At 50.3% G+C, this 23,624-nt stretch overlaps 9 protein-coding genes across 9 annotated transcripts; 5 read left to right on the plus strand and 4 right to left on the minus strand.

Moving 5' to 3' along the window:
• Window positions 1-57: 57 nt before the first annotated feature.
• On the minus strand, window positions 58-2,876 carry FSUBG_12372 (transcriptional regulatory; the record flags this gene model as incomplete). Its single annotated transcript, XM_036677153.1, has 6 exons — window positions 58-505; window positions 559-912; window positions 967-1,298; window positions 1,352-1,653; window positions 1,703-2,141; window positions 2,817-2,876. The coding sequence occupies 6 exons, from the start codon at window positions 2,874-2,876 to the stop codon at window positions 58-60; spliced, it is 1,935 nt and encodes a 644-aa protein (XP_036532143.1).
• An 840-nt stretch (window positions 2,877-3,716) lies between these two features.
• On the plus strand, window positions 3,717-8,048 carry FSUBG_12373 (multidrug resistance; the record flags this gene model as incomplete). The annotated part of the gene is made up of 10 exons (XM_036677154.1): window positions 3,717-3,884; window positions 3,936-4,123; window positions 4,195-4,249; window positions 4,306-4,904; window positions 4,962-5,388; window positions 5,445-5,600; window positions 5,652-6,219; window positions 6,273-6,439; window positions 6,487-7,016; window positions 7,064-8,048. 10 exons carry the CDS (start codon window positions 3,717-3,719, stop codon window positions 8,046-8,048), a joined length of 3,843 nt encoding a protein of 1,280 aa, XP_036532144.1.
• A 537-nt stretch (window positions 8,049-8,585) lies between these two features.
• On the minus strand, window positions 8,586-9,974 carry FSUBG_12374 (ribosome associated chaperone Zuotin; the record flags this gene model as incomplete). The annotated part of the gene is made up of 2 exons (XM_036677155.1): window positions 8,586-9,626; window positions 9,681-9,974. The coding sequence occupies 2 exons, from the start codon at window positions 9,972-9,974 to the stop codon at window positions 8,586-8,588; spliced, it is 1,335 nt and encodes a 444-aa protein (XP_036532145.1).
• Window positions 9,975-10,415: 441 nt separating this feature from the next.
• On the plus strand, window positions 10,416-10,920 carry FSUBG_12375 (mitochondrial zinc maintenance 1 mitochondrial; the record flags this gene model as incomplete). Its single annotated transcript, XM_036677156.1, has 3 exons — window positions 10,416-10,488; window positions 10,535-10,759; window positions 10,814-10,920. The coding sequence occupies 3 exons, from the start codon at window positions 10,416-10,418 to the stop codon at window positions 10,918-10,920; spliced, it is 405 nt and encodes a 134-aa protein (XP_036532146.1).
• Window positions 10,921-11,191: 271 nt separating this feature from the next.
• FSUBG_12376 (pre-mrna splicing factor slt11) lies at window positions 11,192-12,365 on the minus strand (the record flags this gene model as incomplete). The annotated part of the gene is made up of 2 exons (XM_036677157.1): window positions 11,192-12,160; window positions 12,228-12,365. The coding sequence occupies 2 exons, from the start codon at window positions 12,363-12,365 to the stop codon at window positions 11,192-11,194; spliced, it is 1,107 nt and encodes a 368-aa protein (XP_036532147.1).
• Window positions 12,366-13,604: 1,239 nt separating this feature from the next.
• Window positions 13,605-14,933, plus strand: FSUBG_12377 (sterol 24-C-methyltransferase; the record flags this gene model as incomplete). The annotated part of the gene is made up of 4 exons (XM_036677158.1): window positions 13,605-13,820; window positions 13,880-13,914; window positions 13,982-14,303; window positions 14,358-14,933. 4 exons carry the CDS (start codon window positions 13,605-13,607, stop codon window positions 14,931-14,933), a joined length of 1,149 nt encoding a protein of 382 aa, XP_036532148.1.
• Window positions 14,934-15,867: 934 nt separating this feature from the next.
• On the plus strand, window positions 15,868-17,096 carry FSUBG_12378 (pyruvate dehydrogenase E1 component beta subunit; the record flags this gene model as incomplete). Its single annotated transcript, XM_036677159.1, has 2 exons — window positions 15,868-16,272; window positions 16,338-17,096. 2 exons carry the CDS (start codon window positions 15,868-15,870, stop codon window positions 17,094-17,096), a joined length of 1,164 nt encoding a protein of 387 aa, XP_036532149.1.
• A 670-nt stretch (window positions 17,097-17,766) lies between these two features.
• FSUBG_12379 (SKI2-antiviral and helicase) lies at window positions 17,767-21,646 on the plus strand (the record flags this gene model as incomplete). Its single annotated transcript, XM_036677160.1, has 2 exons — window positions 17,767-20,913; window positions 20,966-21,646. 2 exons carry the CDS (start codon window positions 17,767-17,769, stop codon window positions 21,644-21,646), a joined length of 3,828 nt encoding a protein of 1,275 aa, XP_036532150.1.
• Window positions 21,647-21,967: 321 nt separating this feature from the next.
• Window positions 21,968-22,640, minus strand: FSUBG_12380 (vacuolar sorting-associated 46; the record flags this gene model as incomplete). Its single annotated transcript, XM_036677162.1, has 2 exons — window positions 21,968-22,243; window positions 22,296-22,640. 2 exons carry the CDS (start codon window positions 22,638-22,640, stop codon window positions 21,968-21,970), a joined length of 621 nt encoding a protein of 206 aa, XP_036532151.1.
• Window positions 22,641-23,624: the final 984 nt, after the last annotated feature.

A 23,624-nucleotide genomic window follows, 5' to 3' on the forward strand; every position in this document is an offset into this window, starting at 1 on the left:
CATCAAACCAAAATTCTATTTGCGAGTATCTATCCGGGTCCTATCTATCATTCTATTCTACATGGGCGGCCACTGTACACCTCCGATCTGCGATATATCCTGTTCCAACAATCCCAGCAAATTTCGACTTCCAGACATCCAGTCCGCCATTTGGTTGACTTGGGCGTTCTCACCAAACTCTGCATTTGGATCACCTGCATTGCCCATGGTCGAGTCCATAACAGGCATGAGTCCGAGCTGGCTCAAATACACGTCGAACTCGTCATTAATTGGCACCATTGCCTGATCTTCAACTTGTTGAGACTTGGCTTCGACATATAGAGCCGCGACGTTGCTCATGATGCTGCATAGTCGCGATAGCTTTTGCATGGTCTCCGACGCATCACTGGTTTCTTCAATGGACGCACTGAACTGCTTTAACAGTTGGAGATCATCTTGTGATGACGTCTCGATGACATATCCGAACAGAACAAAGAAGGGGGCAAATGGAGTCAGCACCAGGTTCCTAGACCTCGTTAGATTCACTCAAAATCCAAGGTACTGTAACGATGAACCTACCAATGGACATATATTGCTCTCGCGTGGGGGTCTTTCCGCACCAAATCCATGCATGCGAAATGTGCGTGACAAGCCTTTCGTGCAGTGTCTATACAGTCTTGACAGAACCTTGTGGGTGATCCTTCAGGAGCGGGAACTGCTCTGTAAATGAGAGTCATGGTTGACAGCAACTGCACTTCATCACCCTTCAGGTGGACATCCACGAGAGGGGAAGCACCGATTTTCTCGAGCGATGAGATGGCCATTTCTCGGCTCTGAAACGACTCTGCCTCGACACGACGGCACTCAGCTGCCAGCAGACGGGCTCGTTCGGCGAGGACAGCCGGTGGTTGGCTTAATGCTGCTGGACAGAACCTGTCTCCGTTAGCTGCGAGGACTTGGGAACATTGATGCAGATTTTAAACTTACAGTTGCTCATAAACCTGACCCTGCAGCGTTGCAGCATTAAGCCAAGTACCCGCAACAGCTTTGGTTTCAAGACTCAAGATGCCATCGAAGCCGAAAGTACGTGGAATGGTGATTTCCCAATCCTGGATAGCAGGAGCACGGCCAAGTCGAAGTGCCAGTGCTTTGTCCGTTGTATACGTGTACCAGAAAAGGATCGCCTTGATGTCAGCTTCCTCGGGGTTGCGCGTTGAGAGATCCCTGCGATGAAAACCAGCAGTCTGGCAAATTTGAGCGGCGGCACAGTTGAGATGCCAAGCCACGGAGGGTCGGCAGACGTCGATGGTGTATAATGTCTATGCCTTTGTCAGTGCCCAGCACTTGTTACACCAAACTGACTTGTGCTTACACCCATGAGGAGAGCCTGGACTGTTTCTATCTTGGTCGACATGAAGAGAGACATGTTTGCCAGCGCCGTTTCCAGGTTGACGCGACTTGTGTAAAGGTGTGAGGCAAACTCATCCTTTAGAGGCTTGTTGTCAATGGTCAGGTGGTGCTGTTCAAGAAACAAGTAATACAGGCCGACGTTGACGATGATGAAGGTGGAATCGCTAAAGTCGTCTGTGGGAAAGTAGACCATTCGACAAAGGTTGGAAAAGTCGTTTATTCCAATGAAGTAGCAGACAAACGTGAAGAGACCTGGCGGAGAAGCTAGACAAAAGTCAGCGAATGGTTGCACAAACGATGTGGTCACTGCTACCTCTGACTCTCTTGAGTAAGTTCACAACAATTTCCATAGGAGGCATTGGCAGTTGACCCAAGCCTCCCTTTGGGATGGGCTGCTGGAGTGGAAAACGGGGACCATGGCTGATGGACTGCCGACTCTGAAGCTCGGCCAACTGTCGCAAGTTTGCGAGAGCTTCCCACATCTTGGGGCTGACATCGTTTAACGATGTGCGCTCGACGGCATGCTCGAGAAGGTCGCTAGCCAAGGTGGTTTGCTGGGCAATGACCGAATCACCACCCAGAACAGACTCCTCATCGGAAGTGTCAAAAGCCGCTGTAGATGCAGAGGCTGGATCGAGACCTGGGAAGGCTGCAGGGGTGACAGGAAAATGAATGTTACTTCCTGGAGTGGAGACGGGGCGTTGGGAGAGATCCCGGAGGAGGCTTTCTATATTGCCTAAGCGGACCTCAATCTGGTCGATCTTTCGTTCACTGCGAGGCACGCATGCCGGTGGTTAGTAGATGAACTGCCTTATCTGGTTGGCGAACGGCTATCGGCGAAGCTTCATGGAGGGGACAAAGCGGCACCATGTTCAGATACAGCGTCTGGGGTAAAAGATGATATGGGGTCACGAACTATTGGGACGAGATGAGAACTCGCTGCCGGGGCTCTTTAGGCCTCTGGCCAATACCTGTGGATGTACAAGAGCGCTTGGCCGTACGACAGTTAGAGCATGGCCAGTCTTTGTCGCATCGGATCTATATCATGCAGGTGTCATTAATACCATCAATGTTGGACAGCCTTTGTTTACAGAAACGTTCTGATTATGGGGTGTTTCTGAAGGCATTCATGGGTGATGCTTACCTTTCTCGTACGACACTGATCACACTGTGCTCACAAGAGTTCTTGTCAGTCCTGACATGCAAAGGGATTGTTACATAACACAAGATATTGTTGATGGGCGAAACTCGCAGCGGGCCGATGCAGCTAACAAGGCCACACTGGCACGGCACACCATTTTCGCGATTGATCGCTTTGGGGTTGCCGTGTAAGCGACACGATACGATATGCAAGCCGGCCGGGGAGGAGACCACATTCTGAATAATACCAACGCTGGAATTGGCTAAATCGGAAAACTGGTACTTACCGCTCTCCGAGCAGAGTCATCGGAAGCCGCGGGTCCGTTGTTTGCTTGCCCGGGATCCATATCGAGTTCTTGATAGTTGATAGAGATAGATATGCGATGCGGCAACCTTCTTTTGGGTATTCACTTGCAGCCAAGGAATTGAGGCTGCAGCAGTAAGCTCAGGATCAATAAAGCAACAAGTTTTTCTGCTCTGGTAATCGGTGAAAGCGATTAGGCCCTCAGATAAAATGACGACGTGCGTATTCCGGTAAGTATCGCGGATGTGAAGGGTGAAGGAGAGTGGAAGCGGGAGCCGCGGAGACCGATTGGCGGCAGTTGAGGGCGCCAGACTGTGGCTTTGGCTTGCATGAATTAGAGTAGCATGTGGCGTGCGTCCCGGATCTGGCCAGCATTGAGTGTGGCTGTTTTGTCGCTCTAATGAGAAATTGATTGACCCTGTCGTCGTAACAATTGGAGAAACAAGGAATAGAATTGACTAGCTAAGGATATGGTAGCATTGGTGCTGCTCACCAATTGTAACTGAGTTTCATGTAGGACTGAGGGAGGTTACAGTCTGTTGTGCTCTGTAACTTATGTAGGTCTCTTAAACGAGGTATACGAAATCTAACTTAGTAGAAAAGGACTCTCGGGCTGTCAAGATTAAGCAGGCGGCTCAATAATTACCCCGGGGGTAATAATGAGCCATTCTAGGACACCTTCCAAAACTAGGTCGTAGTTACATAGCAAGCCCCGTCGATCTTGTGGCTGTATAAGCTAATTGGTCAGTTCGTAATGGCCCCCGGGGTTTGCGGGTTGCGTCTAGTCGTCAACGCCAAGAGCGAGCATCATTGTTTAAAACGATCTTGATCTGCAGTTTATTTTGACTACCTACAACAAACTGCACCTCTAGATCAAGTCAGTATGGCTGAAACTAAAGAAAAGGATACGCCGACTGGCGGTTCACAGTCAGGCTCTGCTGTATCGAATAACCAGGACATGGCGGTTACTATTGAACACAACGGAGATGAAAAGGGTGACACAAAGGAAGAAAACGAAGAAAAGAAGGATACGAGCTTCAAGTACTACCTTGTAAGTATCACAGTCGTGACAATTATGAGCCTCTGCTAACAATATTCACAGCGCGTCTTTACTTACAACGATCGTTTAGGATGGACCCTCAACAGCATCGCATTCGTGGCCATGATCGCCGCTGGGACGATATTACCCCTGATGGACCTTGTTTTTGGAAAATTCATCAATGTTTTCACCGACTTTGCAACTGGAGTGCTATCGCCTGCTGGGTATCGAAGCGAAGTCAGCAAGTATAGGTATGTTTGCTAAGTACTAACTAACCTACCTAGTTAGCCACTGTTTGCATTCAGATACTGACCATTGGTAGCTTGTACTTTATCTATCTCTTTATCGCAAAGTTTGCTTTGACATATCTGTGGACGGTAAGTCACTTATTCACAATGTTCTCATACAGGGATGATACTAAAGGTGTAGGTAGATTCTCGTCTCTATTGCTGCTATCAACACCACAAAAGCACTGCGCGTCGACTTTGTACGAAGCACTCTTCGTCAAGAAGTCGCCTTCTTCGACTCTCCATCCTCATCAATTCCTGGGCAGATCACAACAAATGGAAACCTCATCAACCAAGGAATCTCTGAAAAGTTTGGCATCACCATCGCGGCTCTTTCAACTTTCGTCTCAGCCTTTGTCGTCGCATTCGCTGTGCAATGGAAATTGACACTCATTGTCCTCGCCATCATTCCCGTCAACCTCGTTGTAACAATAATTTGCGTCGCTATCGATACTGGCTATGAATATGCCATGTTTGATGTCTACTCGCGATCGAGTTCTTTGGCGGAAGAGGCTTTCTCGACTATTCGAACTGCTCATGCTTTCTGGGCGTTCCCTAAGCTGTCAAAGAGGTTCACTAATACGCTTGAGGAGGCGAGGAGAATTGGACACAAGAAGTCTTGGGTTTATATGGTCTTGTTCCCAACCGAGTTCTTTTGTATCTTTGCGGGTTATGGATTGGCCTTTTGGCAGGGTATGAGGATGTACTCTGAGGGCGAGATCACTCAGCCCGGTACGGTTGTTACGTGAGTCTTCTGTCTCTAACTCATACTTCGATGACTTGACTAACTTGATTGACCTAGTGTCATCTTTGCAGTTCTTGTTGCTGCCACAGCTCTCACTCAAATCGCACCCCAGACAATCGCAATCTCCAAAGCCACTGCAGCTGCACAAGAGATGTTTGAGATGATCGATCGAAAGTCTCAAATAGACGCCTTGTCACAGGAAGGAGGCATAATCCCTGATTTTAAGGGCGACATACAGTTCCGTGGCGTTCGCTTTGCATACCCTTCACGAGCCAACGTCGAAATTCTTCACTCACTCAACCTCGACATTCCCGCCGATCAAACGACCGCTTTAGTTGGTGCTAGTGGATCAGGAAAGAGTACTATCTTTGGACTTTTGGAGCGATGGTATATGCCAAGTGCTGGTTCTATCACTCTCGATGGACATCCTGTTGAAAGCTTGAACTTACAATGGCTACGAACAAATATCAGGATGGTTCAGCAGGTATGTACAACGATCTACGGTCCCTGTAAGTTATATTCATACTGACTTCTCATCAGGAACCGACTCTGTTCAGCGGCACTATCTATCAAAATGTTGTCGACGGTTTGACTGGTACCTCTATGGTGGACCTTTCAGAAGAAGAAAAGAAACGCATGGTTATCAATGCCTGTAAATCGGCTTATGCCCATGACTTTATCGAAACATTGCCAAACGTAAGTCTCTCCTTGTCCCGTCATAGGTGTCTTTGACCAACCCCTTTTCAGGGCTACGATACTTGGATCGGCGAGCGAGGTGCCTCTTTGTCTGGTGGACAGAAGCAACGTGTGGTTATTGCTCGCAGCATTATCTCAAACCCCAAAGTCCTCATGCTCGACGAAGCTACCAGCGCTCTAGACCCCAACGCCGAAAAGATTGTGCAACAAGCTCTCAACAATGTTGCCAAGGGTCGAACCATGATCGTCATCGCTCACAGACTCTCTACGATTCGAGATGCCGACAACATCATTGTTATGGCCAAGGGCGAAACTATCGAGCAAGGTTCTCACGATTCTCTGATTGAGCGTGGTGGCACATACTCCCGTCTTGTTCGCCTACAGGATCTTGGAAAGGGAAGTGCTTCATCGGATGATGAGGATAGTGAGACGGATAAAGAGGAGCCAGTTGCTGGTCTCGATCCCGTCTTGTCCAGAGCTTCTCAGCATGCTACGGCCGATATCTCTCAGGATGACGGAATCAACTATAGTCTTTTGAAAGGCCTTTGGCTTGTCATCAAGGAACAACGGTCGCTATGGTTCTCTGGGTTTATTCTGGTCATCATCTCATTATTGGGAGGTAAGTCTCATCACAAGCGACTTTAGAAAGGGGGCAAAACTCACAAGAACTAGGCGGTACTTACCCAGCACTGGCGATTCTCTTTTCCAAGACGATGAAGGCTTTCGAGACCATCGATGTCAGCGAGGCCAACTTCTTCTCACTCATGTTCTTCGTCGTTGCCCTCGCCAACTTTGTCATTTATGCTGTAGCTGGCTGGGTTTGCAACGAGATCGGTCAGGTAAGTGTCTTCACCCCATTGAGGTATACAAGGCTAACTCTTCTCAGCATGTCATGACTGTATATCGTGGCGAGCTGTTCGACAACACCCTTCGACAAGACATGGTATTCTTCGACGATCCCAACCGCGGAACTGGTGCTCTTGTCTCTCGACTAGCTGCTGAACCTACCAGTCTCCAGGAACTTCTGTCCATGAACCTATCACTCATCATGATCAACATCGTCACCGTTCTATCTAGTTCCATTCTCGCCATTGCCTACGGCTGGAAGCTCGGTCTTGTTCTGACACTTTGCGCTCTACCGGTTCTTGTTGGCTCAGGATATGTCCGAATTCGTCTGGAGTACAAGTTCGACGATGATACTGCTGGACGGTTTGCCAAGAGTAGCAGCTTGGCTTCTGAAGCTGTGCTGGGAATCAGGACTGTGTCCTCGCTGGCTCTGGAACGAGCTGTCATTGAGAGATATAGCAGTGCCCTCGAAGGACTTGCTAAAGAAGCAATTGCTAGTCTGGGGTGGAAGATGCTGTTCTACTCGTTCAGTCAGTCGGCGTCTTTCCTAGCTATGGCGCTGGGTTTCTGGTAGGTTCAGTCTCATGTAGCATAAAGACAGCACTAACAAGTGACAGGTACGGCGGTCGTCTTGTTTCTTTCGGCGAGTATACCACAGATCAGTTCTACGTCATCTTCATCGCCGTCGTCTTCTCCGGAGAAACATCAGCCATGCTCTTCCAATACACCACGAGTATCACCAAAGCACGAACTGCCATCAACTACATCTTCCAACAGCGTCGTCAAAAGGCTCTTCATGATAATACAGACAACGGTCCAGGGGCTTTAGGAAGTGAGAAGTCATCGGAGAAGGGTATTGATGTGTCTTGCGAGGAAATCACCTTCGCTTACCCGCGTCGACCAAAGTTGCAGGTCCTCAAGGGCGTCGATATCAGCATCGAATCAGGAAAGATGGTTGCACTTGTTGGTGCATCAGGTTGTGGTAAATCGACCATGATAGCGCTCCTTGAGCGTTTCTATGATCCTACTTCGGGTATATTACTTGCGGATGGGCAGGATATCAAGACAAAGGACAGACGCCTGCACAGGAGGGACATTGCTCTTGTTCAGCAAGAACCAGTTTTGTATCAGGGCTCTATCAGGGACAACATCTCTCTCGGCATCGAAGAAGGCGTTCCCTCTGACGACGAGATCATCGAGGCTTGCAAACAAGCCAACGTCTACGAGTTTGTTTCATCCCTTCCTGAAGGCCTCACTACACCATGCGGAAACCAAGGTCTCTCACTCTCAGGAGGCCAGCGTCAACGTATTGCCATCGCTCGAGCTCTCATCCGCAAGCCACGTCTTCTTCTCCTCGACGAAGCCACCAGCGCCCTCGACACGGAAAGCGAGAAGGTCGTCAAAGAAGCGTTGGATAGAGCAGCCGAAGGAAGGACAACAGTTGCTGTAGCTCATCGACTGAGCACGATTCGAGACGCTGATGTCATCTGTGTTTTTGCAGGTGGAAAGATTGTCGAGAGGGGACGACACGATGAGCTTGTTGCGAAAAGGGGACTTTACTATGAGATGGTGTTGGGTCAGTCTTTGGATAGGGAGGCATAAGCACTAGACGGAACTGGCGTTCAAGGGAGTTGCCCTTAGGATATCAGGGCCAAAAGGCACTTGGAGCTTGGGATGTTTCTGGTTTGGGATTCTCTACTCATCTGCTCATGGTTGAGTCCAGGATCAGGACGACCAATCTTTCTACTCTTTGTATGCATTTATCATGAATACTTTTGTAATATAGAGCAGGCACAAGAGACGTACGCAAGTAGACTTTCAATTTTCACATATTAGCAGTTGAATTTGGCATAAAATTGGCATGGCCAATGTAACTCTTCCTTTTCATCTTGTATCTTGAACAACTGGAGCAAAAACTTCACGGTCAAACAGATACAGCCCATTGCAAGAACAATGTCACTTGTCAATATCACATTTACAGGGTTGGAGACGGGATAATGGGATCAAAACATAGCCTGAACAAAGTCTAGTTTGTTCTATTCTGATCTAGAAAACATATCATCGTGTCTACTTTTATCTAGAACCCATCATAATAACTCAACATACACTTTTCCTAACCACGTAACACGCACGCATCGCTTAAGCCAAGACCTTAACATCTCCCTCCTTGAGCTTACCAGCCTCGACCAGTCTCTTGGTCTCGCCAGTCCAGACAGCCTTGATCTCATCAGCAACCTTGAGACCGTTGAGCTTAGCAGCAAGAGCAGCAATCTCATCGGGGTCAATCTTGCCCTGAATGGTCTCGACATCGCCAAGAACGGAGTCGATGTCGGCGGGCGTGGGCTCGCCGGCAGCGAAGTAGTTGGCGTCCTTGACGGAACCCTTGAGGACACGCTTGTTCTTCTTGACGGCGTTCTTGGCAGCCTCCTTTGCCTTCTTGGAGGACTCACGGTCAGCCTTAGCAGCAATCTCGGCCTCCTGGCGGGCCTTCTCCTCGGCGAGCTTAGCAGCCTCAGCATCCTCCTTCGCCTTCTTCTCAGCAGCCTCACGTTCGAAGCGCTTCTTGTTCTTGGCGGCGCTGGCCTCCTGTCGGAATCGCTTAATACGCTCATCACCGGCGGAAGCGTCGTCTAGCAGCTTGCGGAGACGGGCGTTGTCGTCAGCCTTCTTCTTCTTGCGAGCGTTGGTGTTCTTGCGTTCCTGGTGTCGCTTCTGATCACGGTTCTCGTTGTCATCAGGGACATCCTCGTCGAGGTACTCGAAAGTTCTCCAGCTGTCGAAGTTGTACCAGAAGTTGTAGAACTCCTCGACCTGCTCCTTGGTGGCATCGGCACTGCCGAATGAGGGGACGGGGTGAGTCTTGGAGAAGCGAGCCTCAGACTTGAAGACCTTGCTCCATGCCTTATAGTAGTCGGTCTTCTGGAGTTGCTTCTTGGTGGGGGGCTCAACGTCGGCCTCCTCATCGACGGAGTCGAACTGGCGACGCTTGGTGGGGTCAAGGAGGACGTCGGTGGCCTTCTGGATACACTTGAAGAACTGATCGTCCTCGGTACGGCCCTGAGCGGCCTTCTTATCGGGGTGGTGTTTGAGGACCTTCTTGCGGTGAGCCTTCTTGATCTGGTCCTCAGTAGCCTTCCATCGGTACTTGGAGAGGCCGAGAATCTTGTAGTGATCCTGGGTCTAGATTACGCTTGTTAGTATCGAATATTGACTTGAATCATCGTAAATACACACCTTCCAGTCCTTGGCCTCACGCTGGAGCATCATAGGATCCTCAGGCTCGCTCTCGTCGCTGACGTCGCCATCCTCGACGTTCTTGGTGTTCTCCTGAGCCTGGATACGGTCATCCTCAGAGAAAGTGCGCTTGTGGCGGGCACGGCGAGCGTGGGCAAGGAAGTGAGGTCCAACGGGTTCGATGGTTCGCTGAGTAGCCTCAGTGAGCTTGCCGATGGCCTTGAAGTCCTTGTCGGCAGCCCAGCCGCTGGGAAGAGCGGGGAGGGGGATGGTCACAGTAGCCACGGAAGCCATTTTGTGATGTGTGGATTTGGTGGTGATGGAGAGAGGGAGAGAAAATCCCGACGTTTTTTTTTGGCTGTAATGATTTTTTTCTATGGCGCACTTAAGAGTTCCCCCACCATGAACGGACTGAAATCATTGGCGGGGTAAAAGCTCCAGTGGACAATCGGACACTTACAGTGGGAGGGTGCTCTAGAATGCTCTCCCATAGCGTTCTCATGTGTCCGGATCCGCCTGAGTATTCCCGGCTCAGTGATCGGGCCCTCCCGGGAATCCGCTGAACCACCCGGCCGTTGACACCATCCAATCCAGCTGAACTTGAACTGGACTTTTTTTACTTTCGATTTCCAAGCCGTTTCAACTCGACCACAACAACGTTACCCACGAACAGTTGCGCCAATCCTTCCTTTTGATTCGAAATCTTCCCATTCGTTGGAATTGTCAGATCTCAAAATGGCCACCGCTCCCGCTCCCGCTCTCAATGCTTACCGACACCTAATGCGCGCGGCGCGAATCGCTTTCCAAGGTACGAAGCCGTCCCGGAACCGGATTTCGAATGCAGCCGATTCCAGGTTCAAGACTGGTCCAATGGGTTATGCTGACTGACCAATTCACTGCAGGCGACGCCCCTATCCTCACTGCCGCTCAGCTTCAGATCCGCAACGAGTTCCGCCAAAAAGCATCGGTCGATGCTGCCGATGCTTCCGCAGCGATTAAGCATGCCGAAGACGTAGCAAAGGTTCTTCGTCAGAATGTTGTTCAGGGTCAAAGAACAGAGGAGGGCAAGGACACCTTCAGTGAGTTGAGACTGGTTGGTAGAGGGCGAAAACGAAAGCTAATAACTTCTACAGAGCTCAGAATACACGAAGATATTGAGCGAGGAGATAACGAGTCTATCAAGACAGCTGGCAAAGGCACAGTTGGAGGTGGCTGCTGCGGCGGTGGTGGTAAAAAATGAGAGGAGACTATTAGTCCCGTTGTACAATTTGTAACATTATCTGACAGTCATGATACCCTCCAGGAATGAAATGCACCAAAATGATCATCACTCTAGAATAGCTCTTTGCTTCCCATCTATTCCTGTTCTCACGTAATCTGCAACCTCCATAATCAATTGTCCTTTTCGCTAATGAAGACCACCTTATCCATGATGTCCTTTTCCCGACGCCAAACTCCAGAAGTCATGGTTTTCTACCTTATGATGAACATAAAACAAGTCGTTACTTCATTCAGTCTCCAGTAAGAGCGGCGTAAGCGGGTGTATCGGAAGCCCCTGGAGGTGCTGCCACAGGAGCTGGCAGAGCCTGACGATTGGCCGAACTACTGCCACCCTCGATCGATCGCTGGCCTTGAGATCCTCCCTGGCGCTGTCTAGCATCTCGCAGCATCTGCGTCCTTTCATCCTTGTCCATAGTACCAATAGCCTTTGGTTGTCCCCATCGGACCCTTAGGGGGCATCCTGCAATAACGGCTCGACCCTGGCATGCCTCAGCGGCCCTCTCAGCGGCCTCTCGAGTTTCGTAGTTGACAAACGCGCAGTGCGACATGTGTGAGCAGACCAAGCTCTTGATCTTGCCGTGAGCCTTGAAGAAATCGCGAAGCTTGTACTCTGGGAGATCATCCTCGATACCCGTCACGAAAAGCGACATGATGTTCTTGTCGGCGGGAGGAGCCCAGTCGCGTGGGTTAGGAGGGAGCTGAGCAGCACTGGGAAAGACCTGACGGCCTTTGCCACCAGTTCTAGCTCCCGCAGCAGCGGCTGCCTTTGAGTCTCGGGTTCGAATTGGGCCAGGTCCTCCAAGACCAGCGCCGACAGCTACGTTTCCACCCTTGGAGCTCTCTCCCTCCTCAATAGTCCTGCCCTTGCGAAAGTAAGGCTTGCTGTTGGCGAGTCTTCGCAGCAGTTCGCGCGCTTTCTCGTCCGTCTTTTCGTATTCCTCCTGCCCAACCTTTCCCTCCTCGATGAGCTGCTCATTGTTTTGCGCAAAGTATTCTCGGTTGATATCGGACTGCGGGCCGGGCGCGACCATCTTGAGGGCAGCATCGCGTACTACGATGGGGAGACCGAAGGAAAGATCGAGCATGCAGCATTGGCAGCAATTCTTGAGTCGCGCGCAAGTCAAGCAAATGTTTGTTCGCTTCTTGCGACCGTTGGCGCGAGTACCGCTCCAGGCGAATACGGTGAAAGGTCTGGTACACTATTCAGATATATATTAGCATTGTCTCTATGCGAAAACGCGGAGGAAAACAACGCGAAAGACCTACCAATTTGCATTCAGCACCATAATCTTCTTTAAGCATCTTGACATAAGGATTATCAGGTAGACACGTCTCGCAGACGGAGGGAAAGTCGGTGGTCTCCCATCCTGATCTGTTGAGGTCCTGCTTGATCTGAGGCGGCATCGTGGATAGATAGAGTAATGATTTTGCGCAGAGAAAAGCTTCTAGTTGACTGTGATGACTTTTGGAGTTTGAGGCGCGGAAATTCGGTCATCCGCCACCTTATGTAATACAAAATATGGCCTCAGATTCCAAACCTAAAACCGGAGTTGGCCGTCATTGGGCAGAGGGGCTGTCTTATCGATAAGCCTCAGTAATAACATCTCCAGAACATCTCGGACAGATGTAAGTTCCCAATCGTGACTGGGTCATTCATTTTGGAGGATTGGCACAAGAAAGATCGATAATCTGATAGCTTCGTCATCAGATCTATTTTCCGTCATTCTCTTACTCTAAAGTTCCGGAGAAGTCATCTGCTCTTAGTAGATCTGGGGGCTTCTCATGATATGAGGTGGATGTGAATGGTTCGATACGAAAACGAAAATTCTCTATTTGGCAATTCAAAAGTTGGAGAAGTCCGAAACATGATGCAGCATTGCAGGTAATATGATGGACTAGTTATCATCATGACGGAAGCTGTCCGGCTACAGCCTACGGAGTACACTCAGTTGTTTAGTTGGTTGTCATGACTTGCATTGTTATCTTGTTGTAAGAGACAATGTTCTCGTAGACGCGTTCGTATTCGTATCATTTCTCGCAAATTGAGCCTCCGGATACCTCTTCCTAGCATCCATCAATTAGCTGCTGCGCTCTCACCGCCATACAATTCCGAATTGTGGCGAAAGGAGATATGATTACAAGGATAATTTAATCAATTAATGCAATAGCAAATCAAAGCTTTCCCAAAGAAATCAACAACTCGTTCGAGTCCTTGTCTTTCACATGAAGGCCAAAGTCATGAAGAGTTAACTTATTTAGCATCCGTAAATTACTTCGGGTCGTAAACTATCGGGTCGCCTAGACCAAGAACCTGGCCCCCCTAGACCCCCTAGCGATAGACAGGGGAACTAATGCAGTTCAAGACTAGCGTCCTGTATCTTCTCAATTCGCGGTTGAGATTGGATGGCCATAGACGGGATGGCTTGTGCAGTTCAGGGGAGGGCCCTGAAATTTGTTTGTTGCGACAGGTACTCCGTAAGGTAGTCCCTCTGCGTAACCTTCAGCCATTAAAACCAACCCACTCCCTTTAGGTTTCTACTTTTCAATCGATCTTCAATTCGCCTGCTGTCCTTCTCTTCTTTGCATTGACTGACTTCGATTCTCTTCCAACCTTCACCTTCAACACTTTACACCATATTCAACATGGTTGCCTCATCTACCGCCTCCAACCTCGAGCGCGAGGATCACCAGCGCGATGCCGACTTCAACAAGGCCATGCACGGCACCTCTGCCCAGGCTCGAGGTGGTGTTGCTGCCATGTTCCGAAAGGGCGGTTCTGCTAAGCAGGCTGCTGTCGACGAGTACTTCAAGCACTGGGACAACAAGCGCGCTGAGGACGAGACTCCTGAGGAGCGAGCTGTATGATCCCTTGATATGCCCCGCCATCAACAAATAGGAGGAACTAACATAGCGGTCAGGCCCGTACTGCCGAATACGCCACTTTGACTCGACAGTAAGTGATCTGATTCTTGTCTTGGAATGTCTCGTTTTGGACTGTCGACTGACTTTGGGTTTCGCAGCTACTACAACCTTGCTACCGATCTCTACGAGTATGGCTGGGGCCAGTCTTTCCACTTCTGCCGATTCTCCCAGGGCGAGCCCTTTTACCAGGCCATTGCCCGCCATGAGCACTACCTTGCTCACCAGATTGGCATCAAGGAGGGCATGAAGGTTCTTGATGTCGGTTGTGGTGTTGGTGGTCCCGCTCGTGAGATCGCAAAGTTCACTGGCGCCCACATCACCGGTCTTAACAACAACGACTACCAGATTGAGCGTGCTACCCACTACGCTTTCAAGGAGGGCCTGTCAGACCAGCTCAAGTTCGTCAAGGGTGACTTTATGGTTCGTGCTGCCCAGCATCCTCGGGTTCCGACCCCCAGCTAATACCCCTTTTAGCAAATGTCCTTCCCTGACAACAGCTTCGATGCCGTCTATGCCATTGAGGCTACTTGCCACGCCCCTACTCTCAAGGGCATCTACAGTGAGATCTTCCGAGTTCTCAAGCCCGGTGGTGTCTTCGGTGTGTACGAGTGGCTCATGACCGACGAGTACGACAACGATAACCTCCGCCACCGTGAGATCCGATTGGGTATCGAGCTGGGCGATGGTATCTCCAACATGTGCAAGGTCTCTGAGGGCCTTGACGCTATCAAGGACTCTGGTTTCGAGATGCTCCACCACGAGGATCTCGCCATGCGCCCCGATGCTCTCCCCTGGTACTGGCCCCTGACTGGTGAGCTCCGCTACATCCAGTCCGTCGGTGACATCTTCACCATCGTGCGCATGACCACCTGGGGACGAACCATTGCCCACAGTCTGGCTGGTCTTTTGGAGACATTGAAGCTTGCTCCTGCTGGAACCAAGAAGACTGCTGACAGTCTGGCTGTCGCTGCCGACTGCTTGGTCGCCGGTGGTCGGGATCACCTCTTCACCCCCATGTACCTCATGGTGGCTCGCAAGCCTTCTGCGTAAAGCAACAGGCTTATGACAACAAAATTCCAAAACAAAAACATCTTATGAAGATCAAAAAGGGCATTCAAATCATGCTGGCTGATGATGCAAACATATATGAAGTGGCCGGCCTCAAGATATAGAGGATCCAGAAGGCAGAGGAGTTTGGGGACAATACTGGCTTATAATTGTAATATACATACCATACAATTTCAAATTTCTTGTCAATGATAGCCTGATCGGCCATGATAAAACATTAATTGAATCATATCACCATTCGGTACCATACTGAAGTGATCTCTTATTAGCGGTTTCTTGTTTCTCCGGCACCGTCATCTGACTGTATTCGAGCAGATAAAGCACTCAGTTTTATGTTTTTTGGTGGAGATAAATGGTCCCCCAATACGCCCCTGGATCCCCCAACAGACTTTTGAAATGGGTCGGAGGGTTCTGTCCTGAGCTGTGATAGGTGCTTCAGCGCTAGAGGTTACCCTGCGAAAACAGTGCTGCAGTGAGTTGCAGGGGTCGCATCAGAGTTGCTGTAGGCGGGGAGCAAGAGAGGGATAAAGCTGCCCCGAGCTAACGGAGGCTCACTCGGGGTTTTGGAGAGCGGGTACCACATTAGTCACCAGAAATTGGTGAGGGCTCAAGTACCTCGCAGTTCCGGCACGATACGTACCGACTGGCCCCAAAAAAAAACTGATAGCTGGCCAGCGAAAGCGTTGTTCGGTGAAATTCCCTCTCTCAACCCGACCTGTTCCATCTCTCAACACCAACTTCAGTTCATCACCATTTTCAATTCCCACGTCAAAGTCGACGACCAGGGAATTAAGAGAAGCCTGTCCACTGCAGCTTCTTGTCTTTCAAGTTCTGTTCTCTCTTCCCCGTCGACCCTCCGACCTCGTCCTCTCCAACTCCACGGTCAATTGACTTGTTCAACAAACCGCCGCACATCATGTCTCGCATTCTCCGACCCGCAGCTCGCCTAGCTGCTTCGACCCGGGCTCTTCGCGCTCCCGCTGCCCCTTCCTTCGCCCAGTCCGCCGCCGCTCGCGCTGCTCTTGCTCGACCTGTTGTCTTTGGTTCCGCCCAGACCCGATCCTACGCCGACGGCCAGAGCTCTGGTGTCAAGGAGGTCACTGTCCGAGATGCGCTCAATGAGGCTCTCGCTGAGGAGCTTGAGCAGAACGAGAAGGTCTTCATTCTTGGTGAGGAGGTTGCTCAGTACAACGGTGCCTACAAGGTGACCAAGGGTCTTCTCGACCGCTTCGGTGAGAAGCGTGTTATTGATACTCCCATTACTGAGTCTGGTTTCTGTGGTCTCGCTGTTGGTGCTGCCCTCAGTGGTCTTCACCCCGTCGTAAGTATTTCAGCTTCCGCATTGTGATTGCTCGAGACTCTAACCACTGTGCTTCACCAATCTAGTGTGAGTTCATGACCTTCAACTTCGCTATGCAGGCCATCGATCAGATCATCAACTCTGCTGCCAAGACCCTCTACATGTCTGGTGGTATCCAGCCTTGCAACATCACCTTCCGTGGCCCCAACGGCTTCGCTGCTGGTGTCGGCGCTCAGCACTCCCAGGACTACTCCGCCTGGTACGGCAGCATCCCCGGTCTCAAGGTCGTCTCTCCCTGGAACTCCGAGGATGCCAAGGGTCTCCTGAAGGCTGCCATCCGCGACCCCAACCCCGTCGTTGTTCTCGAGAACGAGTTGATGTACGGACAGAGCTTCCCCATGTCCGAAGCTGCCCAGAAGGACGACTTCGTCATTCCTTTCGGCAAGGCCAAGATTGAGCGCTCTGGCAAGGATCTGACCATTGTCTCCCTCGGCCGCACTGTTGGCCAGTCTCTTGTTGCCGCCGAGAACCTCAAGAAGAAGTACGGTGTTGAGGCTGAGGTTATCAACCTGCGATCCGTCAAGCCTCTCGATGTTGAGACCATCATCCAGTCCGTCAAGAAGACCGGTCGTCTCCTGTCCGTCGAGTCTGGCTACCCTGCCTTCGGTGTCGGATCTGAGATCCTTGCCTTGACAATGGAGTACGGCTTCGACTACCTCGATGCCCCTGCTGCCCGTGTCACCGGTGCTGAGGTCCCTACCCCTTACGCCCAGAAGCTCGAGGAGATGTCCTTCCCCACCGAGCAGCTGATTGAGGACTACGCTGCCAAGGTTCTCCGTCTGTAAAAAAGAGAAATGAGGGTTGAGAGAGAAATATAGTTTACCTGCTCCAGCATGTCAGGTCGACGCCCATGCCTACGTATCGTGTATGACAGAGCTTGCTTCATGCTACCCATCGTGGCATATGAATTGCGATGCGTATGAGAATCTGGTCCAATTGGCGTATTTGATGGACACTTTTTTGATAGACGTGCGGAAGGGAAGGGAAATGTAATTTTACCGCGTGTTGCCATGTATAGTCAGGGCATAGCATCCGTCTTATTAATGATCTACCAATTCACATTTGTGCATCCCTCACCGTGACTTGTGTTTGTAGCTTGCCATGTCGTGGCTCAGTAGCTACAGGAGAATCTTGGGGTCTACTATATGATGATCCCAGAGCTTAGGAACCTAATTCTTTTGTTTTGCTCCCTGAGAGACACCAAGACCCTTCCACTGGTGTAGAGACTGGGTCAGTCAAATATTTAGATCAAAGACACTTTTTTGTAAGTTTAGGGTAACCAATGTGGAGCTGTAAGTCAAGCTCACTCTCGAGTGTCCCGCTATGAATGTCAGAATCACCAACGTCAATGGTGGGGCAGTCTTAACTCGGAGCTTTCATCACTTCATTATTCATTTCACCATAGCGAATTCAACCTCACAGCTTTGCCTGTAAACTGACTCAAAACTATTAGGCATGGCTGGTATCGACGCTCTCCTTGAAAGGGGGCTTAAAGAGACCGGTCAACGCCAACCTGCAACTCAAGACCCAGAAGAGCTCAAGCGACACCTAGAGGAGCTCCTCCTCTCACCCTCGCCTGAGTTCTCACCAGACTGGCTCAACCGACTTCAGCAGCGATGGGATTATGAAGCCGATTACACTTCGCTTTACAAGGTTGCGCCGCCGCATACTCGAACTCTCACCAGATTCCAGCGTCATGGACTTGAAGGGCGTGTTACAGGCTACAAGAACGTCACTGTCCCCGCAAACAGTGCCACGGCCAAGAACTCGACAAGTCTGTCTCGAAAGCCTGCCAACCGCGCTGATTTCGTGAGAGGCGCCGCGGGTTTCTTTCCCTTCGCTCCTGGTGGTCTCGAGGGCATCGAGGCAACGGCGGCATTTGAGGATCAAGTCCACACAGGTGTTCCAGGGGGTGCTACAGAGACTAGTGGTACAGGCAATAAACTTGAGCGAGTAATTCAGCTTGGCTCCGAGGGTGGGTTACTAGAGAATGCCCCTGGGATAAGCAGAGGAATCGACTTCACCAAGAAAAGGACAAGTATCAGCCAAGAAGATGCGAATGCTGTCAAGGAGGTACTTGAAGAAGACCCAGAAGATGCCAAGGTCGAAGAAGGTGGTAATGAAGCTTCAACAGACGTTACTACTCCGGATGTAACTCTCGACGAGACTGCTGAGGATGGTGATGATATCGACGACATTCTACCTGTTGAATTCCCCTCCCTGGAACCTCATGGAGTTCTTGCAGCCTCGAGTGCTCGCAAGGCTGGTCGCGAGTGGGCGCATATGGTCGACATCAACCATGATATGTCCAACTTCAGAGAGCTCGTACCCGATATGGCGAGAGAGTGGCCTTTCGAACTCGACACTTTCCAGAAGGAAGCAGTGTACCACCTGGAAAACGGCGATTCAGTGTTCGTTGCAGCACATACTTCAGCCGGCAAGACTGTTGTGGCAGAGTACGCCATCGCACTGGCTGCTAAACACATGACGAAAGCCATTTACACTTCGCCAATCAAGGCACTGAGTAACCAGAAGTTCCGCGACTTTCGACAGACCTTTGACGAGGTGGGTATTCTCACTGGTGATGTCCAGATCAATCCAGAAGCTAGCTGCCTGATCATGACAACGGAAATTCTTCGAAGTATGCTCTACAGAGGAGCTGATCTGATTCGCGATGTCGAGTTTGTTATCTTCGACGAAGTCCACTACGTCAACGATTTTGAGCGAGGTGTTGTCTGGGAAGAGGTCATTATCATGTTACCCGAGCATGTATCTCTCATTCTACTATCCGCTACGGTTCCAAACACTAAGGAGTTTGCTTCGTGGGTTGGACGAACGAAGCAAAAAGACATCTACGTTATTTCTACACCGAAGCGACCCGTTCCCCTGGAGCATTATCTCTGGGCAGGAAAGAATATCCACAAGATCGTGGACTCGGAAAAGAAGTTCATCGAAAAGGGCTGGAAGGACGCACACTTTGCTATCCAGGGAAAGGACAAGCCGAAGCCTGCAGAGACCACTGTCGCCACTCGTGGGGGCAACCCCCGGGGCAATCAACGTGGTGGTACTCAACGAGGCGGTCCTCAGCGTGGTGGACGTGGAGGAGGCCAACAGCAGAGAGGAGGTAGTCAACAGCGCGGTCGGGGCGGGCCACCTCGAGCAAGCCATGCCCCTGGTCACATGGGTCGCGGAGGCCGGGCTGGGGGTTTCACATCTGTTGCGCAAGACAAGAACCTATGGGTTCATCTTGTCCAGTATCTCAAGAAGTCAACCCTTCTGCCAGCTTGTATCTTCGTCTTCTCGAAGAAGCGATGTGAGGAGAACGCAGATGCTCTCAGTAACCAAGACTTTTGCACTGCTGCTGAGAAGAGTCATATTCACATGATTATCGAAAAGTCAGTTGCGCGGTTAAAGCCTGACGACCGGCAGCTTCCACAGATTATCAGGCTGAGGGAGCTCCTCAGTCGAGGTATCGCTGTTCATCATGGCGGTTTATTGCCTATTGTCAAGGAGCTGGTTGAGATCCTGTTCGCCCAGACATTGGTCAAGGTTCTGTTCGCTACAGAAACATTTGCTATGGGTCTTAACCTCCCTACACGAACAGTGGTCTTCTCTGGGTACCGCAAGCATGACGGACATTCGTTCCGAAACTTATTACCAGGAGAGTATACTCAGATGGCAGGTCGCGCTGGCCGTCGTGGTCTGGATACCGTTGGTTCAGTCATCATTGTACCACCAGGAGGCTTGGACGATGCTCCTCCCGTTGCAGATCTCCGAAACATGATTCTGGGAGAGCCGTCTAAGTTGCGGTCACAGTTCCGACTGACATACAACATGATTCTGAATCTCCTACGGGTGGAGGCGTTGAAGATCGAGGAGATGATCAAGCGAAGTTTCTCTGAACATGCCACTCAACAGCTGCTCCCCGAACACGAGAAGGACGTGAAGCTAGCGCAAGCAGATTTGGCTAAGGTCAAGAGAGACTCTTGCGAGATCTGCGACGTTTCGATGGACGAATGCCATCAAGCTTCTCAGGACTTCAAGAGATTGACATTTGAGCTGTACAAGGGCTTGCTATCTATCCCTATTGGACGCAGAATGTTCTCTCAGCACCGACTTGTCGTCTTCAACTGGGACGGTATTCGCTCCATTGGCATCCTCCTCGCAGACGGAGTTAGTAATAAAGGAACGACGGAGGATCCAACACTGCACGTATGCGCCATCAAGTCACTTAGAGATCGACGAGATGCTACCGATCAGCTTCCCTTCATCCCTGCATTCCGCAAATACCTCCACGAACTTCCCAAGAGTAAGAAGCGAGTGCAGACTAAGACTCTGCACGTTCCTCTGAGCGACGTGGAGTGTCTCACGAGATGGGTGACCAAGGGCATTATTCCTGAGATCTTCCAAGGCGGAGATGGCTATCAACAGGCGAAAGACAAACTTCAAGAGCTTTGTGGTTCGTGGGATGATAGATGGGAGGAACTCGATCTCTCTCGAATCAAGCAACTGCAACTACAGGAGATTGTGGAAAAGAGAGTGGAATTGGTCAAGACGATATCGTACTCGCCAGCTGAGAAGTGTCCAGACTTCCTGAAGCATGTAAGTTCACCTCGACCTCCTTGAAAGATCTTAGTACTAACGATATGGGCAGTTTGCTATGTGCCACGATGAGTGGCTCATCAAGGATCATATCTTTCAGCTGAAGCAGTCGTTATCTGATCAGAACCTTCAACTTCTACCTGATTACGAGCAACGAGTCCAAGTGCTTAAGGAGCTTGGCTTCATCGATGATGCCACCCGGATCCAGCTCAAGGGCAAGGTCGCGTGTGAGATTCACTCTGGTGATGAACTAGTCCTGACTGAACTCATTCTTGACAACGTCCTCGCCGACTACGAACCTGCCGAGATTGCCGCTCTCCTTTCGGCGTTTGTATTCCAAGAGAAGACCGACATAGAGCCGTCCCTGACCGGCAACCTCGAGCGAGGAAAGGAAAAGATTGTTGCCATATCCGAGAAGGTGAACGATGTGCAAACGCGACTGCAAGTCATTCAGTCTGCTGATGACTCAAATGACTTTGTTTCTCGGCCACGGTTCGGAATCATGGAAGTGGTCTATGAATGGGCTCGAGGTATGAGTTTTAAGAACATCACGGGCTTGACCGACGTCCTTGAGGGAACGATTGTACGGACGATTACACGATTAGATGAGACATGTCGCGAGGTGAAGAACGCGGCGAGAATTGTGGGTGATCCCGAACTGTATCAGAAGATGCAACAGGCACAGGAAATGATCAAGAGGGATATCACAGCGGTGGCAAGTCTCTACATGTAGTGTAAGCCAAGCATGGTTTGATGGTCTGGCATTTACAAGGAGCGTGCTATGGACGTCACGAGCATGTAGGAGAAAAGCGAGAGCGAATGTCATGTCTAATGTATGATGTTGATAAACAATAAAGAAGAATTGCGTTCATTCTCGAAGTTGGAGATGAAGATGAATTTATGTCGCCACCAAGACCCCAACGCCAAACCTTAACCAAGAAAACGCACCTCTCCGAAAGTTGATTGTGATGTATCTGTCATGCCGCCCTATCGCATGAAATGATGGAACATTCAAATGTCCTGAACCCAGCAAGCTCTCCTGTGGAATACAAGACTATGCGCGCAGGGCTCGCAGCCTCTGCTGGAGCTTATCTTCCTCCTCAGCGGTAGGCTCGTTGGTCTGCTGGGGTTCAGCGTTCGAAGGTGTCGCCTGGTTGAGTTCCTTGCTGAGCTCAAGGCCAGCGTCGTCGGCCAGCTTGCCGAGAAGTTCGTGAACAGCATCCTCACCGACCTGGGTGGAGGTGGACTGGGTGATGGCGTCCTGGTAGATACCGTTGGACATGGCGTATTCTTCGTTTTGCTGCTTGAACTGCTCGAGTGTAACGAGTGTCTAGGCTGTTGTTAGTCTCGGTCGATATTGGATGGATAACAAATGTGCTCACCTTTTCGGGGTTGGTGTTCTTCTGGGCCACGTTCATGGTTCGTGATGACTGAGCCATCATCTGTGTCATGCGGTTCATCGAGTTGTTGGCCTGAATCTGCGCAGCAGACAACTCGGCCATATCAGCCATCTGATCCATCTGCTGAGCAAGCGCCTGCTTCGACAGCAGCATCTTGGCCTTCTGGTAAGCCTTCTGCGTCTCGCCCTTCTTGAGAAGATCCTGGATCTGCTTCTTCAGGATGGGGTCCTGCTTGGCTGCCTTTTGGGCCTCGCGGCGAGCCTGCTTGGCTTGGAAGCGAGCCTGGAACTCGACTTGCATGTCGCGGGCCATCTGACGGTTCGCCATTGTGGGAGTTTGGTTGGTTGGTTGGTTGGTTGATGGTAGGAGTCGTAGAGGAAGAGTTTTTTACTGTTGAGTAGTAAGGTTGGCAGAGGTTGTAAATGTCATGTGAGTGTTAAAACTTTAGGTGAAGCAGGCATGGAAGCGCCGAAGGCCTAGAATCGGAACCTCGATTTGGCTTGCGATGGGATGGTTGAATGCGGGGCGCCACGAAAGACAGGCTGGAGAAGTGGGCGAATGACGCAACGAACGGTGACGGATAATTTTGGCGGAACTGATAAGGCTCTGGTTGTGGCTTTGCACAGCCACTTCCAGATGGCTGGCTTGTTGCATTGATCTAGGGTAGTTTTGATCACAGTCAGTCAATCACTGAATATCAATGACGAACTGATGGACAATAACAGTTTTGCCAATATTATTTTATTGCTTATTTGAGCGGACAATCAAATAGCCTTTTCTGATGCTATTAGTGACCTAGCCCTGATATCATGTGGGATCATGAACATAATGGGCAATATATAGCTAGACTCTGAGGAAAACGTTGAAGGGCTTTAAACAGACTAGGTTCGAGAACATGCTCACTCATGAAACAGCATGCACCAGTACTATGCGATTCAACAGATAATTATCAGCAGCTGAAGGTATGAGTACCGAAAGAATTGGCCATCCCTCGTATCATATTCCATCCCAAGAGCCACTATGACTCAAGCAGTAAGCGAGCACCTCATGCTTCTAGAACGACGCACACAAATACTTACACAGAGGGAGGACCTACAGAAGGTTCACAAGTCGCAAGAACGAACGACTTTCGGTTTCGCGATTCAAACGACGCTGAAACCTCGCCTCAGTTTTGGTGACTTAGACGCTTCGTTGGGCTATAGTTGTTTCAAGATATAAAAGTGGCTACAGCATATATAATCGGTCTAAAAATATCGAATATGAAACATGTACTTCAAGAGAAACAACAAACAACATACAACAAACGTCAGT

Source organism: Fusarium subglutinans, assembly GCF_013396075.1.
Source record: "Fusarium subglutinans strain NRRL 66333 chromosome Unknown NRRL66333_c0000265, whole genome shotgun sequence".
Classification (NCBI taxonomy): domain Eukaryota; kingdom Fungi; phylum Ascomycota; class Sordariomycetes; order Hypocreales; family Nectriaceae; genus Fusarium; species Fusarium subglutinans.